The sequence below is a fragment of the Hemicordylus capensis genome, chromosome 1 (assembly GCF_027244095.1).
Source record: "Hemicordylus capensis ecotype Gifberg chromosome 1, rHemCap1.1.pri, whole genome shotgun sequence".
Classification (NCBI taxonomy): Eukaryota; Metazoa; Chordata; class Lepidosauria; order Squamata; family Cordylidae; genus Hemicordylus; species Hemicordylus capensis.
The window spans coordinates 18,383,362-18,399,466 of NC_069657.1; the positions used below are offsets into that span (position 1 = coordinate 18,383,362).

The 16,105-nt window shown below is 45.8% G+C and overlaps 1 protein-coding gene across 6 annotated transcripts in view; it reads right to left on the reverse strand.

Annotated features, from left to right (window-relative positions):
• Window positions 1-432: 432 nt before the first annotated feature.
• C1H14orf180 (chromosome 1 C14orf180 homolog) overlaps window positions 433-16,105 on the reverse strand; it is a 52,901-nt gene continuing 37,228 nt past the window's right edge. For all 6 annotated transcript variants that reach the window (XM_053287062.1, XM_053287061.1, XM_053287065.1 and 3 more), the window contains 2 exons: window positions 12,178-12,204; window positions 433-778 (listed from right to left, as the gene is read on the reverse strand). In XM_053287062.1, the coding sequence (XP_053143037.1) occupies window positions 576-778; window positions 12,178-12,204 (230 nt within the window). In that variant the 3' untranslated portion in view covers window positions 433-575. The remainder of the gene's footprint in view (window positions 779-12,177; window positions 12,205-16,105) is intronic.

Here is a 16,105-nt window from a genome sequence, read left to right on the forward strand (position 1 = left end):
ATTTCAATGTATCCCATTGGTTTCAAAGCATGTAGCATCTAGCTCCACCCAAGCACAATACTGGACTGGGCTCGGAGGCTTCTGTTTGGAGAAATGGATGAGGAAATTCAAGGGAAGCATAACAAGATTAACAACATTCTCCATCTGTATGTGTGTCAGCACATCCACCCATACGGAAGATCTGACATTAATTGTTGAAACATTAGCACATCTTCTGTGTAGTTTAAGTTTATGATATTTTTTGTTCAGGTTGATTGGCAATACTTTGATATCCTGTTGTGGTGCCCACATATCAACAGGATTGAAAGGAGATCAATAATTCAAGCACTTTCTACAATGAGGCCTTAATTACAGCCGAGATTGCTAGGAGAAGATAATTGCATTATTATGGAGAGAAATATATTCAAATGACTACAGAAAAAAACAAGTGGCTACCATGGATACTTCCTTTATTCTAGAAAAGCACTGCTTCATTCCGCATTCTGTCGAAAATGCTTTTGCAACCGTGTTCAGATGTTATCCCAGAGTAAGCAGGCATTGCTTCCATCCCTGCGTGGTTCCATATGTAGGGCTGTCTACTGTCTCATAAACCAAGTCCAACATTTCAAAGCAGCGTGCCTCATCTGAAGAAAGATGATATCAAGCTGGGAGTGAAATTCTTCCAAGACTTTGAAATCTTGTCTCTTGCTGCTGTAGTACAGACTTACAGCCAAAAGCAGGACTATACAAAGGAAGATTCCTAAAAACAAAGGCAGGATGCTGGCTGGTCTCTTGTGTGCTGGGATGCAGCAAAAGAGAGGCAAAAGAGGGGAAAGAAGTGAGTGTGAGATTAGGGCATCTCCAGACATTTTTAGGAACATTCCTCCTTTCACTCTCACCTACATCCTCCTCCTTGTCAATCCTATCCCTCAGCCCTGGACCATGTGAAAAAATCACAGGGGAGAGAGAGTACCTCTGATCATGTACAGAGTGTGTGCTCCTCACCACCAAGTAAACAGAGCTTTGCCACCTACATTTGAAATTATGTGCCCATAATTATGTGCCCTCCACCTCCATCACCCTTAGCTTTCCTAAGGCCTTTTGTTCCCTCAAATGATGCTATCCTTTCTCCCCTGCTTCCCCCTATAGGAAGTTGCTTATACCGAATCAGACCATTGGTCCATCTAGCTCAGTACTGTCTACACTGACTGGCAGCAGCTCTCCAAAGTTACAGGCAAGAGTCTTTCCCAGCTCCACCTGGAGATGCCAGGGAGTGAAGATCGTCTGCTTTTCCATTGAGGTGTGGCCCCATCCCCTAAGGGGAATGTCTTACAGCACTCACATGTAGTCTCCCATCCAAATGCAAACCAAGGCACATCTTGGTTAGCAAAAGTGATCATTCTTGCTACCTAAAGACCGGCTCTTATGAGAGCTGCATGACCCTCAGGGACATATTTTTTAGGTGGCACAAAGCACTTCAGAGGGAAGGGGAGACTGGTGAAAATCACTCCACTAATGTGAGCACACATGCTGCCTTAGTCAGGAACACAGCCACTGCACGCCCGCTTCCTTTGCTGCACGGGTGCTGTGTTAGTTGTGGTGTCAACCATTGGCTCCTACTGTCCCTATTTACCAGGAACAATCTCAATTTTCCCTGGTAAAAGACAATCCCTATTCTTGTCACTTGAGGATGACTTCTTCAATTTGCTTTCGCTTGAGTTGATAGAGGTACCATCCTTTAGAATTCAGCTCCCTCCCCAGTCTCCAGAAATTAAATTGCCATGGGACTCTTGCCAGATTGCCAGGGAGGAGAGATAGCTGGTTTTGTGTTAGCAAGCATGAATCATCCACTTTGCTAAGCAGATCCCACCGTGGTTTGCTATTGAATGGGAGACTTGATGTGTGAGCACTGTAAGATACAACCCTTAGGGGATGGGGCCACTCTGGGAACAGCATCTGCATGCTTGCATGCAGAAGGTTCCAAGTTCCCTCCCTGGCATCTCCAAGATAGGGCTGAGAGAGACTTCTGCCTGTAACCTTAGAAAAGCTGCTGCCAGTCTGGGAAGACAATATGGCAATATGGCAATATCTTGTGTTCCTGTCAGTGAGTGCACAACACTAAGGCATTATGCCAGTGCTCTTCAATGTAAGGCCCAGGGCCAATGGCAGCCTCCACCAACCCTAAGTGTGGCTAACTGGCTTCGGCCAAAGCTGAATACTCTGCACAGTCCCCCTGGCGGTATGCGGAGTTGACCGTTCCCACCGTGCAGTGCTGTACAGTGCAGAGGTGCTCAGTTAAGGGAAACGGAGTCCTCTTAAACCCCTGTACCACTTTGGAAGGCATGTATGGGTGCTGGGAAGTGTAGCCTCTCCCAGTGCATTCCTCATAGAGCTTTTAAAAGAGGGCTCCGTCCCTCTTAAAGGGCCCTCTCAGAACTGAGCAAAGCGCAGTACAGCGTGGAGGTCAACACAATGAGAAATGGCTCTCACACTGATGGGTTTTTACCAAAGTGGTGCCCACTTACAAGACAGGGAAGATGCAGAGCACAGCATACAGCAGGTGGAATCCAGTGTTCACTAGTATGCAGAGGCGCTTTTACCCCTGTACTTTGGGGCCAAAGTCCAGGGCCTCCACAGCCCTTGGAGGCCCCCAAATCCTTTTTAGTCTGTCCCGGTTGGTGTGGTCGCCCAGCGGAGCATGATGATGCTTAATTTGCGGGGGGGGGGGCTTCAAAGGCCTTTAGGTCCAGGCTCCACAATTACCTAGGTGCACCTCTGCCGGTATGTAGCAGTGAGGGGAGGGGCATGGAAGGCTTGGGCAATAATCCTTGGTATGAGAACTGGTTATTACACATGCATCCCTATTTTCATCTGCAAAAGATGCGGAGTCGGTGTGGTATAGTGGTTAGAGTGCTGGACTAGGACCAGGGGGACCCGAGTTCAAATCCCCATTCGTTTATGAAGACAATCAGCAGACTCTGGGCCAGTCACTTATTGTTCAGCCTAACCCACAATAGGTTGTTATGGGGACAAACATAGCCATTCCTTGGAGGAAGAGCAGGATATAAATGTAAAATTAAATAAAGATAAAATCTCTTTGATTTGAGCCGACCTTGATGGAGACTCCACAGTTAATTTGATGTCTGAACTGGAGGTGTCCAACAACCCTTCTTATGTGATTCGACTGGATCGGTTTCAGTTTATGACTCCTGAGGATGTGGACAAGCTGCTTGGAGCGGTGAGGCCTACCACTTGTCCTCTTTACCCTTGTCCAACATGGCTTGTTCTATCTAGCAGGGAGGCTGTTGTAGGAGGCTTGGTGGAAATCATAAATGCTTCTCTGAGGGAGGGCAGGATGCCTCCTTGTCTTAAGGAGGCAATTATTAGACCTCTTCTAAATAAACCTGCACTAGATCACTCAGAGTTGAGCAATTATAGGCCAGTTTCCAACCTCCCATGGCTGGGCAAGGTAATTGAGAGGGTGGTGGCCTCTCACCTCCAGGTGGTCTTGGAGGAAACTGATTATCTAGACCAATTTCAAACTGGTTTTCGGGCGGGCTATGGGGTGGAGACTGCCTTGGTTGGCCTGATGGATGATCTCCAATTGGCAATGGACAGAGGAAGTATGACTCTGTTGGTCCTTTTGGATCTCTCAGCAGCTTTTGATACTATTGACCATAGTATACTTCTGGAACGTCTGAGGGGGTTGGGGGTGGGAGGCACTGTTTTACAGTGGTTCCGCTTCTACCTCTCGGATAGATTCTGGATGGTGTTGATTGGAGATTGTTGCTCTTCAAAATCTGTGCTTAAGTATGGTGTCTCTCAAGGCTCCATACTTTCTCCAATGCTTTTTAACATCTACATGAAACTGCTGGGAGAGATCATCAGGGGATTTGGAGCTGGGTGTTACCAGTATGCTGATGACACCTAGATCTCCTTCTCCATATCAATTTCTTGGTTGGTCTCTGGGTCATCTCGGAGAGACCAAATTACTCCTTTGCTGATGGAGCTTTACTGGCTGCCAATGTGGTTTCCAGGCAAATTATTATTATTATTATTATTATTATTATTACATTTATATCCCGCTCTTCCTCCAAGGAGTCCAGAGCGGTGTACTACATACTTGAGTTTCTCTTTCACAACAACCCTGTGAAGTAGGTTAGGCTGAGAGAGAAGTGACTGGCCCATAGTCACCCAGCTAGTTTCATGGCTGAATGGGGATTTGAACTCGGGTCTCCCCAGTCCTAGTCCAGCACTCTAACCACTACACCATGCTGGCTCTCAGCCCTAAACGGCTTAGGCCCTGGGTATTTAAGAGAGCGTATTCTTCACTATGAGCCACACAACCCATTGAGGTCATCTGAGAAGGTCCGTCTCCAGTTACCACCAACTCGTCTGGTGTCTACACAGAGACGGGCCTTCTCAGTTGCTGCCCCAAGATTGTGGAATGTGCTCCCTGTTGAGATACAATCTTCCCCATCTCTTGCAATTTTTTAAAAACTTCTGAAAACCCATCTTTTCACCCAATCTTTCACAGCTTTTTAAAATTGTCTTTTTTAATTTTATGGTTGATTTTAAATTGTTGAATTGTTTTAACTTTTTATATGTGTTTTAATTATTTCATGTTAACCACCCAGAGACAAAAGTTTGGGTGGTATAGAAGTTTGAAAAATAAATAAAATACCACCCCCTCACACTGCTGCTATAGTGCTGTGCAGCAGAAATTAATGTTCCCAGACCTGGTCCACCACCGACTGCACCGTTCCGGTCTTGTGCCCTTGAATACAGTTCTTTGGCACATGCTGGTTAAATAGCAACCACGCACGCCTCCTTCCAAAAGGAGACTGAATAACAATGATGAAATCTAATGGAGTGTTGAAAGGGTTTGATTATACACAATAAGAACAGGCTTACCATAATTAATGCATGTACTTGGATATCCTCACTGCCTTCCTGTTTTTTTTAAAAATGTGTTTCAGCAAAACATGAGAGCTTAAATACTTCTGAATGCTAGACAGCGCTGGCAAATTATTTAATGCATATTGGCAGCCTATAAAGAAACTAGATTCCATGGCCTTCTGCCTGTACCATGAGCCAGTCAAATCCAGGCATTTCAAATTCAAAGGAAAACAAAACCCCCCAAAAAAGAAATATACCAAAACCAATGGAGATGCAAACCCAGTAAGTGTGGCGTATTTACAAGCAGACTTGTAAGTCTGATCATCAAAGAAATATCCATCACATTTTAATTTTTTCAGATTGCCCTAGGATATCTTTTTTCTTTTAATGAAATGCCATATAGAGAGAGACCAACATGCATACAATGTGAAACCATGGTTTAAAGAGATACAGCTTGTGGCTGTGCATACAGTGCAAGACCATGGATGAGAAGCCCACATACATGCAATGTGAAACCATGGTTTAGCTTTATATCTGCATAGCTTCTTAGTGCAGGAGCTATAAGGGCAGTGTGTGAGACCAGAAGCCTCCATTTCAAATCTCACCTCTGTCATGAACTCACTAGATGGAGCAGACACTAAGCCCATTCTCACCATCAGAAATCAGAGGGTAGGAAGCAGTAAGGGCAGCTATTGTTGATCGTGTGAACCCATGGGAAGTCTGCCAACCCAGCTCATTCAAATCTGTGAGGCTTGACTTCTGAGAGGAAAGGAGAGCTGGTCTTGTGATTTCACTTCTGAGAGGAGAGGAGAGCTGGTCTTGTGGTAGCAAGCATGGCTTGTCCCCATAGCTAAGCAGGGTCTGCCCTGGTTGCATCTGAATGGGAGACTTGATGTGTGAGCACTGCAAGATATTCCCCTCAGGGGATGAAGCCTCTCTGGGAAGAGCAGAAGGTTTCATGTTCCCTCCCTGGCTTCTCCAAGATAGGGCTGAGAGAGAGTCCTGCCTGCAAGCTTGGAGAAGCTGCTGCCAGCCTGTGAAGACAATACTGTGCTAGATAGACCAATGGTCTGACTCAGTATATGGCAGTTTCCTATGTTCCTATGTTCCTATGTACCTTGATTGTAATGGTGGCTGGAGGGAAAGAGAAGCCTTTGTACCTTGGAGTCTAGCTGTGTGGGTGTATTCACAATTTTGAACTGGCTGCGGGCTACCATCTTTATCATAAGAGTCCTGAGACTAGATGGGCCAGGCAGAGGAAATCTGCTGCTGTACTGAGGGCTGTGTGTGCAGCCCAGCCCGGTTGTCTCCCATTGTGAGAACAACCGGGCTCGTGAGTGAGCCCAGTGGTTCTCTGGCAGCCAGTCCACCAAAGACGCCTCCCTCTTAAATGAGTTTAGTGGAGCGAGTGCTCTGCTAACCCCATTTTCCTGATCGTGAGTCTTCATGGTACGGTTCCACACTGTGGCGACTCATGAGGAGACCCCCAGCAGGACGTTGAAATGAGCCTCCCAGAGTCGGGGGTCTCCCCAGGATATCCTGCACACTCACATGGGGCATCCTGGGACTTCCGGGGGCTGGCCAGCCCCCAATCCCTGCAACCCCTACCAGTAGATATGTGGGCGGCCAATTTGGCCGCCCAACAACGACTGGCTGCTCGTCTGCGGGGAGAGCGGGCTAAGCCCATTCTCCCCACAGAACTCTCCCAGGCTCAACACACAGATTGTGTGTAGAGCCTCACTGTTTGTGGGTGGAGCTCGTTTGCTGATGCAGATACAATATTAAATGTTTAAATACAGTAGTGACCCTTTCACCCAATACAACTGTAGTGAGCCACCCAGAGCTTTTGAGGCAGTATAAAAAGAGAGAGTAAATAGATAGATAGATAGATAGACAGACAGACAGACAGACAGACAGACAGATAGATAGATAGATAGATAGATAGATAGATAGATAGATAACTGTAGCCCCATTCACACGTTCTGCGGTTGTGCAGTGCCCAGAGCCAGAGCCTATGGATAAGGTAGTATCTGCTCCCTACTAAGATACGAGCCTCCCCATCTCTGGCAATTTTTTAAAAGACTTCTGAAAACCCATCTCTTCAACCAAGCTTTCTCAGCTTTTAAAAATTTGTTTTTAAATTGTTCTGGTTATTTGTTTTACGATGTTTAAATTGTTAATTATTGCTGTTTTACGCTGTTCTGTAATTTCTGTTTTAATTGTTAACAGATTTTAATGGTTTTGTTTTAATGTAATCCGCCCTTTGCCTTTTGGAAGGGTGGTATACAAATCCAATAAATAAAAATAAATTCATTCATTCATTCAATTTCTATACCGCCCTTCCAAAAATGGCTCAGGGCGGTTTAGAGAAATAATAAATAACTAAGATGGATCCCTGTCCCCAAAGGGCTCACACTCTAAAAAGAAACATAAGATAGACACCAGCAACAGCCATTGGAGATACTGTGCTGGGGGTGGATAGGGCCAATTACTCTCCCCCTGCTAAATAAAGAGAATCACACATTAAAAGGTGCCTCTTTGCCAAGTTAGCAGGGGTTAAATAATAAATAATAATAAATAATAAAACAAAATGACACTCATACAATGACACTCATACATAGGAAACATAGGAAACTGCCATATACTGAGTCAGACCATTGGTCTATCTAGCTTAGTATTGTCTTCACAGACTGGCAGCGGCTTCTCCAAGGTTGCAGGCAGGAATCTCTCTCATCCCTATCTTGGAGAAGCCAGAGAGGGAACTTGAAACCTTCTGCTCTTCCCAGAGCGGCTTCATCCCCTAAGGGGAATATCTTGCAGTGCTCACACATCAAGTCTCCCATTCATATGCAACCAGGGTGGACCTTGCTTAGCTATGGGGACAAGTCATGCTTGCTGCCACAAGACCAGCTCTCCTCTCCTGTATTGTACTGTATACTGTACTGTACTGTACTATATGACTGTACATACTGTACTGTATGACTGTACTGTATACACGTACAGATCTGACACAGGTACAGTTACTCACATGCTATGTTGAACAAGCGTACAGCAGTATGCTTTCTATTGGTATCATGTTGTGTTGTGATTGGAGAATGGCTTCTGATGTGGGGGCAAAGTGCCATTCCGACTACCAGATGCCAAGAATTCAAAACTGCAGATTACCATCATGCCCTGCTTGTGAACCGATAAGAGGCCCTGTCAAACCGTTCTCTGTCGACAGGTTGCTGAGCTAGACAGAAGACTGCTCTGACCCACCATGGCAATTTTTTATGTAAGTTGCTTTGTTATTATTTTATAATAACAGTATTCTTTTATAAAGCTATTTGAGTATGGAAAGTGCTACCAAATGCCTGATTCATGCCTTGGATGACAATAATGTCTTAAGCAAACCAGACTGCTATGTCGAATGGAACAATTTTTCTGGAATATGGGCACAGTCAGGAAGGGGACGATAAAATGACACCGCCTGTATCATTACGGGTAAAGGTCCACTGTTCACTCTGGCCTATTTAAATTAGCTGCTATTACTAGTCCCAGAATTCATAGTAAACAATTAAGCTGTCATGCCGAGGCACGCGGAGGAAAGGAGAAGTCATAAAGGCAGGCAACCAACCCGTAATAATGTATCAAAAAGTGTGGAGAGAGAAGGCAGAATGCTAAGAGCAAATCATTTTAAAGCACCCAAGAAACCGAATCAATGTTCCCTAATAGAGTCAGGGGGAACTATTTGCAGCAAATGATTTATTCATCTCGAACGAAGCCCTTCTTTCCGCTTGCAAATTATCTCAGAACAGGCTTCCATTTTCTTTGTTAAATCGATTGCTATTTAAAATTACTCTCTTCATGCCTTCTGTGAATAAATGTCAGCCTGTGGCTTGCTTGCTAACTTCTTCCTGCGAGTGCTGATTCAAATGTTTTTCCACTTGTCGGCTGATATTTTTGTACCACTGGAACTAGGATCTGAAACTGACAGCATGAAATTGCTTCTGTTCCTTCACTGAACAAGAAACTGTTCACTCTCTTCTCCACTCCAGAGTGACGGTTCCACACTGTCTTGTGGGGAACCTTCTGGTTCCTTGGTCACTCCTTATTCCTTGGAAGCTCCTCAATAAGAAGTTTGTTCCTGGCGGACAAACTTTCCTAAACTACAACTTGGTCACAGCTATTGAACAGTGTTCTCATAACAGGCATGTTGTTGAATACAACTCCCATAATCTCCAGCCAAAGGCCATTGCAGCTGAGGATCATGGGAGTTGTTGTCAATGACATCTGGGAATCCTTGTTACAGGGAACACTGCTACTGACTGTCCCCTAAAATGCACATGTACAAATGCACATGTACAATGCTGGGTGTGCTATCGGGAATATTCTCAGTACCCTGACACGAAACTACTACCTCAACTACTGCTGTTTATATATACTACTTTTCAACAAAACAATTCTCAAAGCAGTTTATACAGACAAAGAATACAAAGGAGATGATCCCCTGCCCAAAAGGGCTCACTGTCTGAAAAGGAACACAAGGCAGACACCTGCAACGGCCACTGGAGGGATGCTGTGCTAGGGCTGGATAGGGACAATTGCTCTCCTCCTGCTAAATATAAGAGAATCACCCCTTTGAAAGGTGCCTCTTTGCCTTTGGCCATTGTGGCAGGCGACACTCAGGAAACCCCTCAGTATGTGCTCAAGAGCTTTTCCCAGAATTTGTTGCAGCACACAAGTTTGCTGTTGCAGTTAAACTTGGCAGACCAATCAATATTCACGGAAGTCATTATGCAGCACTGTCATGGCAAAACAGAGTGGTGATTCTCTCTATATTTCGCTGGGAGAGAGCAACTGGCCCTATCCATCCTAGCCAGGAGCATATTCACGCTGAGGCAAAGGAGGCATCTGCCTCTGGCGGCAAAATCTGAGGAGTGGCTCCTCAAGTTTTGCTGTACCTCTCTGTCTCTGGGGTGGCAGCGGGATCAGGAGGTGAGAGGAAAGTCCCCCTTTACTTTGATTTGTTAAAAGGCCACAGTGGCGGCCGTACCTGCTGTGGGGAGCAGGGTGACCGGGCAAGTGGGAAGTTTTCCCTTTAGCCCCCTAAAAAGTTGCCGTGGTGGCGGGAGTTGGCTGCAGGGAGGGGGGCAAGGAGGGAAGAGTGCCCCCCCTTTTAACTTCTAAATGTCTGCAGCTGTGCAGGCAGAGGCAAGAAGCTGTCCTCCTCCCCTCCTCCCAAGTGAGCAGTCTGCACACGGCTCTGCTAGCTGCATCCTGTTTCCAGCTTTCCTTCCATGTGGAAGAAAAGCCGTGAATGGGCTGTAGGTAGCAGATCCCAGCGTGCAGTAACTTGGGCGGAGGAAGGAATTGACCCTGCCGCTGCCTGCACAGTAGTGGGCTTTAAGAGGTTAAAAAAGGGGGGGCACTCCCCCTCACCTGCAGCCAGCCAGCTGCCAACTTTTCGGGGGCAAAAGGGGAAACCTTCCCCTTGCCCGATCGCCCCCGCTTCCTGCAGCAGCTACTGCCACCACTGCAACCTTTTTGTTAAAGTAAAAGGGGCAGGGGCGTAACAAGGCTGGAGGGGGCCCAGAGACAAAATTTTAAAACGGGCCCCTCGCTGATACACACACTTCACAATATATAGTGCACTCACACTCACATCCCCATTATGCCAGCTTCTCTAGAAAACTCCACTCCCTCGCTTTAACCCCATACCTCCACCCTCCCATGGGGAAGAGCGCTCCTGGATCAGAGTTGCTTCTGCAGACAAGGACTTTGCTGCATGCATGCCGCCTTTGCTCCGAACTTGGGGTTGGCTTTTCCACGGCACCGAAGCTCTGCGGGTGTTGGGGAGTCTTGTGACTTGCCTCTGGGGGGCCCATCGAGGCGTGGGGGCCCCCAGGCAGCCACCTCCCCTTGCCTAATGGTAGTTAAGCCCCTGAAAAGGGGGTAACTTTCCTCCTCCCCTCCCTGCAGCTACTGCCACAGCAGCGGCTTTTTTTAAATTAAAAAGGGGATAACTTTCCTCCCTCCCTCCCTGAAGCTACTGCTTCTGGTGCATAGTGACAGCTTTTTTTAAAAAAGTATTTTTGCCTATGGGCAACAACACGGTTAATCCACCCGATCCCAACACAGCATCTCTCCAGTGTCTGTTGCTGGTGTCTATTATGTTTCTTTTTAGACTGAGCCCTTTTGGGGCAGGGATCTCTCTCTCTCTCTCTCTCTCTCTCCATCCTGAATGGGGCATATAAGAGAGCACCTTCTTCATGAACCCTGTTGCCTATTAAGATCATTGGCAAAATTCCGGTTGCAGTTACCACTGACTCGCTTGGTTGGTGACCCCAAACGAGGCTTTCTCTGGAGTTTCCCTGAGACTCTGGAACACACTCCCAACTGAAATCAGAATCTCCCTGTCTCTGGTTGTTTTAAAATGGCTTCTGAAAACACACCTGTTTTATCAAGCTTTTAGTTGATCATGTTTTAAAGTGTATTGATGGTAATTTAATCTGTTTTTACATAAAATCATCTTACGTGATTTTAGCTCTTAGCTACTGTTTGGTTAAATTGTAAACCACCCTGTGATTATGTATAAAAATATAAGAATAAAAATATGATAAATAAAATAGAAATTGTCAGTCTGTCTGTCTGTCTATCTATCATTTGTTGAAAGGTGGTATTTAAATATTATTTTATTTATTATTATTTATTTATTACATTTTATATCTCGCTCTTCCTCCAAGGAGCCCAGAGCAGTGTACTACATACTTAGGTTTCTCCTCACAACAAGCCTGTGAAGTAGGTTAGGCTGAGAGAGAAGTGAATGGCCCAGAGTCACCCAGCAAATATCATGGCTGAATAGGGATTTGAACTCAGGTCTCCCCGGTCCTAGTCCAGCACTCTAACCACTACACCGTTTAAAAATGTATAAAATGTAGCTTTACTGGTAAAGGGGAATACCTACCAGATTCCCCTTTAGTGGTTCGAGCTGAACCGGCCCATTTCAGTTCGACCCGGATCCCATTGAGCTGGCTTGATGTCAGACCAGTTTGCACATCCCTAATAGAAAGTAGCAGATGGGGTGCTGAAGCCAAAAGAAAGAATGAGTGCCTAAGAGGCTACCTAGTGAGTTCATGATAGTGTGAGATTTAAACCACAGACTTCCCAATTCTCAGCTCAGTTGCTACAGTGCTAGGCCATCATTTCAACTAATCTTTATTCTTATAGGAAATCCGTGCTATTAATTATCATAGCAGCAAGCAGTCATCAGTCAGTTCTACAGATGCCCCACAGCTAAAGAAAGGGATTCCAACTCACCAGCCATGTAGTCACAGTAGGAAATTTCTAGAAAAGGGAATGAAAAGGAGATGTTCTTAACATTGTAGACAGACCTTTTTGGATTAATGGGGGCGGGGAAGGCAAATCTGGCAGAGAACTAGCTGCAGGCTGGACATTGTTCATTTACACAATCCAGGGGCAAAACCAAATGTACACAGTGAACTTGCAATCATAATGAGATAGAATCCAGGTGAGAAAATAATTCAGGGTAAGCCCTGTTCGCTCATGATAAAACTGTAGATGCTGTGCATGGTTACAGTGTCAATGGAAGGGTGCCAGCAAGCCCCACCTCCTGAATGACTTAGCCACATCCCTTCCCTCAGTACTCCCTTGACACTGGTGGGTACCTGAGGCATACACACAAAAAGCGGCTTCTTCCCAGTCACATTGGCCTGGCCGCCTGGGCCACTGCTGATGTCACTCTGCCTCTCATTAGCCCCACCCCTGCCTCTCAAGTCTGGGCACCACTTTCTGCTTGCCCTAAATAGCTTGGGACCAACAGTAAATTTGGTAAAGCCCTAAATGGCTGGGGACGAGGCTACCTGAGTGAATGCCTTGCCCCATATGTCCCTACCTAGACCATGAGATCATCATCAGAGGCCCTGCTTTGAGTGCCCCTGCCCAATGAGGTGAGGCTGGTGGCTAATAGGGAAAGGGCCTTTTTGGTGGTGGCACCCCATTTATGGACTACCCTCCCCAGTGAGGCTCACCTGGCATCGTCATTTTGTTCTTTTAGACGCAGGATGAAGACCTTTCTGATCACTCAGGCCATTTAAAAATAGGTTTTTAAACAGTTTGTACAATGCTTTTGTATAACCTTTGTTTTGTTTGATGTGTTTTATTCTGTTATTCATTCTGTTTTATTCTGTTGTTGTTTTATTCCGAGCCACTCAGAGAACAATTTGTTATGGGGTGGCTTGCAAATAAAGTTCTTATTTATTGTTATTATTGCCATGCACCCAGTGGGAGGCGGCCCGGACTTCCGCTAAATGCTACTGCACTATTAAGCAGTAGCAGCAGCATTGTCTGCCCTTCATTCATTCATTCATTCATTCAATTTCTATATCGCCCTTCCAAAAATGGCTCAGAGCAGTTTACACAGAGAAATGACAAATAAATAAGATGGATCCCCTGGGGCTCCTTCCCTCCAGTGATGGGAGGAGAGCTGGTGAAAGCAAGGGCCTCAGCATGTTATAATCTGGCCCTGAGTCACAGGCCTCATGGGGAGGACTGGGCCCAGCCACCATCTTGCTGGAGGCCATCATTCCCCCCCACCCCACAACACCTCAGTGTAGCATTGTTGATAATAGAAAGGGAGGTATATAAATCAAATAAATAAATAATAATAAATAAATAAATAAATAATTTCCTCACCGCCTGTAATGACCAAAAATGATGCTTACAATGGGGGCCTTGTGGGGAAAAAGATGGTGACCAGCACCCACTAAGAGAAGCAAAAGGAGTCTAGTACCACTGCTGCTGTCTAGTCACCCCTCCTCTCACAAATACGAATATAGGAACATGGGAAGCTGCCATATACTGAGTCAGACAATAGGTCCATCTAGCTCAGTATTGTCTACACAGACTGGCAGCAGCTTCTCCAAGGTTATGGGCAGGACTCTCTCTCAGCCCTGTCTTGGAGATGCCCGGGAGGGAACTGGGGACCTTCTGCATATAAGAATGCAAATGCTCTTCCCAGAGTGGCCCCATCCCCTAAGGGGAATATATTGCTGTGTCCACACATGTAGTCTCCCATTCAAATAAAAACTAGGGTGGACCCTGCTTAGTCAAGGGGACAGTTCATGCTTGCTACCACAAGACCAGATCTCCTCCCTTCTTAGGGGGACCCAACCATGGAAGAGGGCCCTCATTAAAGACACTGTGGTGAGGGTCCCCTCAAACCTGGAGCTTGCTGAACTCTGGTGGGAGATTGGGAAGAATCTCCATGGTAACCTCCTGAATTATTTGCGGCAGCATTTTTAAAATGGCTGTTTAACTACTAAGGAACACAAGATTTTTTCCCCCAGGCTCCAATTCTGTTTTTGTTCACTGTTTGTCTTAGCTTTATTAAACATTTGGTTTAGGAGAATTGATGTGTTCTGGAAGATACTTGTGCCTGAATGTCTTCCAGAGGTGATGCGAGACTGCTCTCGTGACAGTTTGTAGCTTAAGGCCAAACTATGTTTTATGAGGGGGGAAGAAATCTTTCTCTCATCAAACTAATGCAGGGACGGAGGGGCACATTTGAAGGGGAGAGTTGGTGGGTGGAAGGAGGCTGTTTAAACCTACTCCCAACCTCCAATTTCCCCCTGAAGATGCTCTTCATAAATTTAAGAACACTGCCCCCCTCCCCTGGAAGTTAGGGTCTGAAACCAGAATTGAATGCAGTTTAGAAGGAAAACTCTTGGGAAGGGGTTTGCAAGGCAGAACTGAATGGCATGGAAAAGTGTAAGCTCTTCTCTCACCCACCAATCCCACCCACCCCCATAGATGCCCCGTGCAACGACATTCCACATTTTCTCAGTAAATGCCAAACTGGGATCAGGCATTTGTGAGGTAACGTGCAATTTGGCCCAAACTAGTACATTTGGGGGCAGGAGGAGGTGGAATTCCAACACATTGCATGGGAATACTGGGGTCTCTTCTCACATATTCTGATCTCTGTCTTGAACCCACGTGACAGGGCAGGATACACACTAACATAAACAGAACAATGACAGTTTCAACAAGGGGATGTTTCTCTGGGGCTGTCAAACAGAACATTCTGGAAATATTACAGGCACAGATGTATAACGGTATTCATATTCATAAAGGGGAAATCAGGCTGAAGATTTGTAGGAGTCAGAGCTTGGTCCCTGCAGAAGTACAGACAGCTGTTTTATGAAACGTCTTGCACATATCTCAAGCTGATCTGAAATGCCCCTCCTATTTTCTTCACCATATTCTCTTCTATCTGAAATTAACTTCCCATTTTCTTCAATATGTTCTCAAGCAGTCAAAACAGGAGGCCAGTTTTGGCTTCTTCTTCTTTTTTAGCAAGTCGGAAAAATATTTCTCAGCCTACTAACAGCTGCCAGTTTTTCAAGACTCCCCCTCACTACATTATTTTGTGCTGCCTGCAATGTAAACTGTAAAAAAGAAAAAGCTGGGTGGGGGAAAATGAAAAATGACATCTGGTGGGGTTTAGTTTGATTGCTTCGACCAACCTCTGCCAGGGTGGTGGACCAATTTGAAGGTTTATGGATCTTCTCGGTTTCCAGACAGCCTTTGGGGAGTTTCTAGTGTGCAGAACTGGTGTCTCTGTTGAGGCCCTGGTGAATCTCTGGAATGTCGAAATAGCCCGGGCTATTGAAATGGTCGCTCCTAAATTAGAGCAATAAGCTTAGAGCAATGAAACAACTCAGACAAGGGCTAGAATGACACTGGAGGAAGACCCGTAACGAATCCGACCAAATATGGGCTAGAGCCCATTTTAATGACTACTCCATGGCGGTGGGGGTGGTGACATAACATTTTTTCTCCGCCTCCATTGTGTCTGCCCAATGTAGGCCAGAGGAGCTGTTGCGTGTGGCAAAGTCACTTCTTCACACAGGCTCCCGGTGACGGGGGAAGAACCATCAGCAGCCCACTGTGACCAGTTTGCATGTCACTTTGCAAATAAAGTTGCTCGCATCTGTGCTGATTTGGACACTAGGATTTTGGCAGTTCTAGAAGATGTGCCTCAGCAGCTATCTGTTCCAGTTGTGATGGATTCTTTTCAGTTAGTGCAGCCTGAGGAAGTGGACAAGATCCTAGGAAATGTGCAAGCAACATCATGTGTGCTGGACCCTTGCCCTTCGTGGCTAGTAATATGTGCCAGAGAAGGAACAGGTAGGTGGTTGGAGCGGAATATTAATGCTTCACGAAG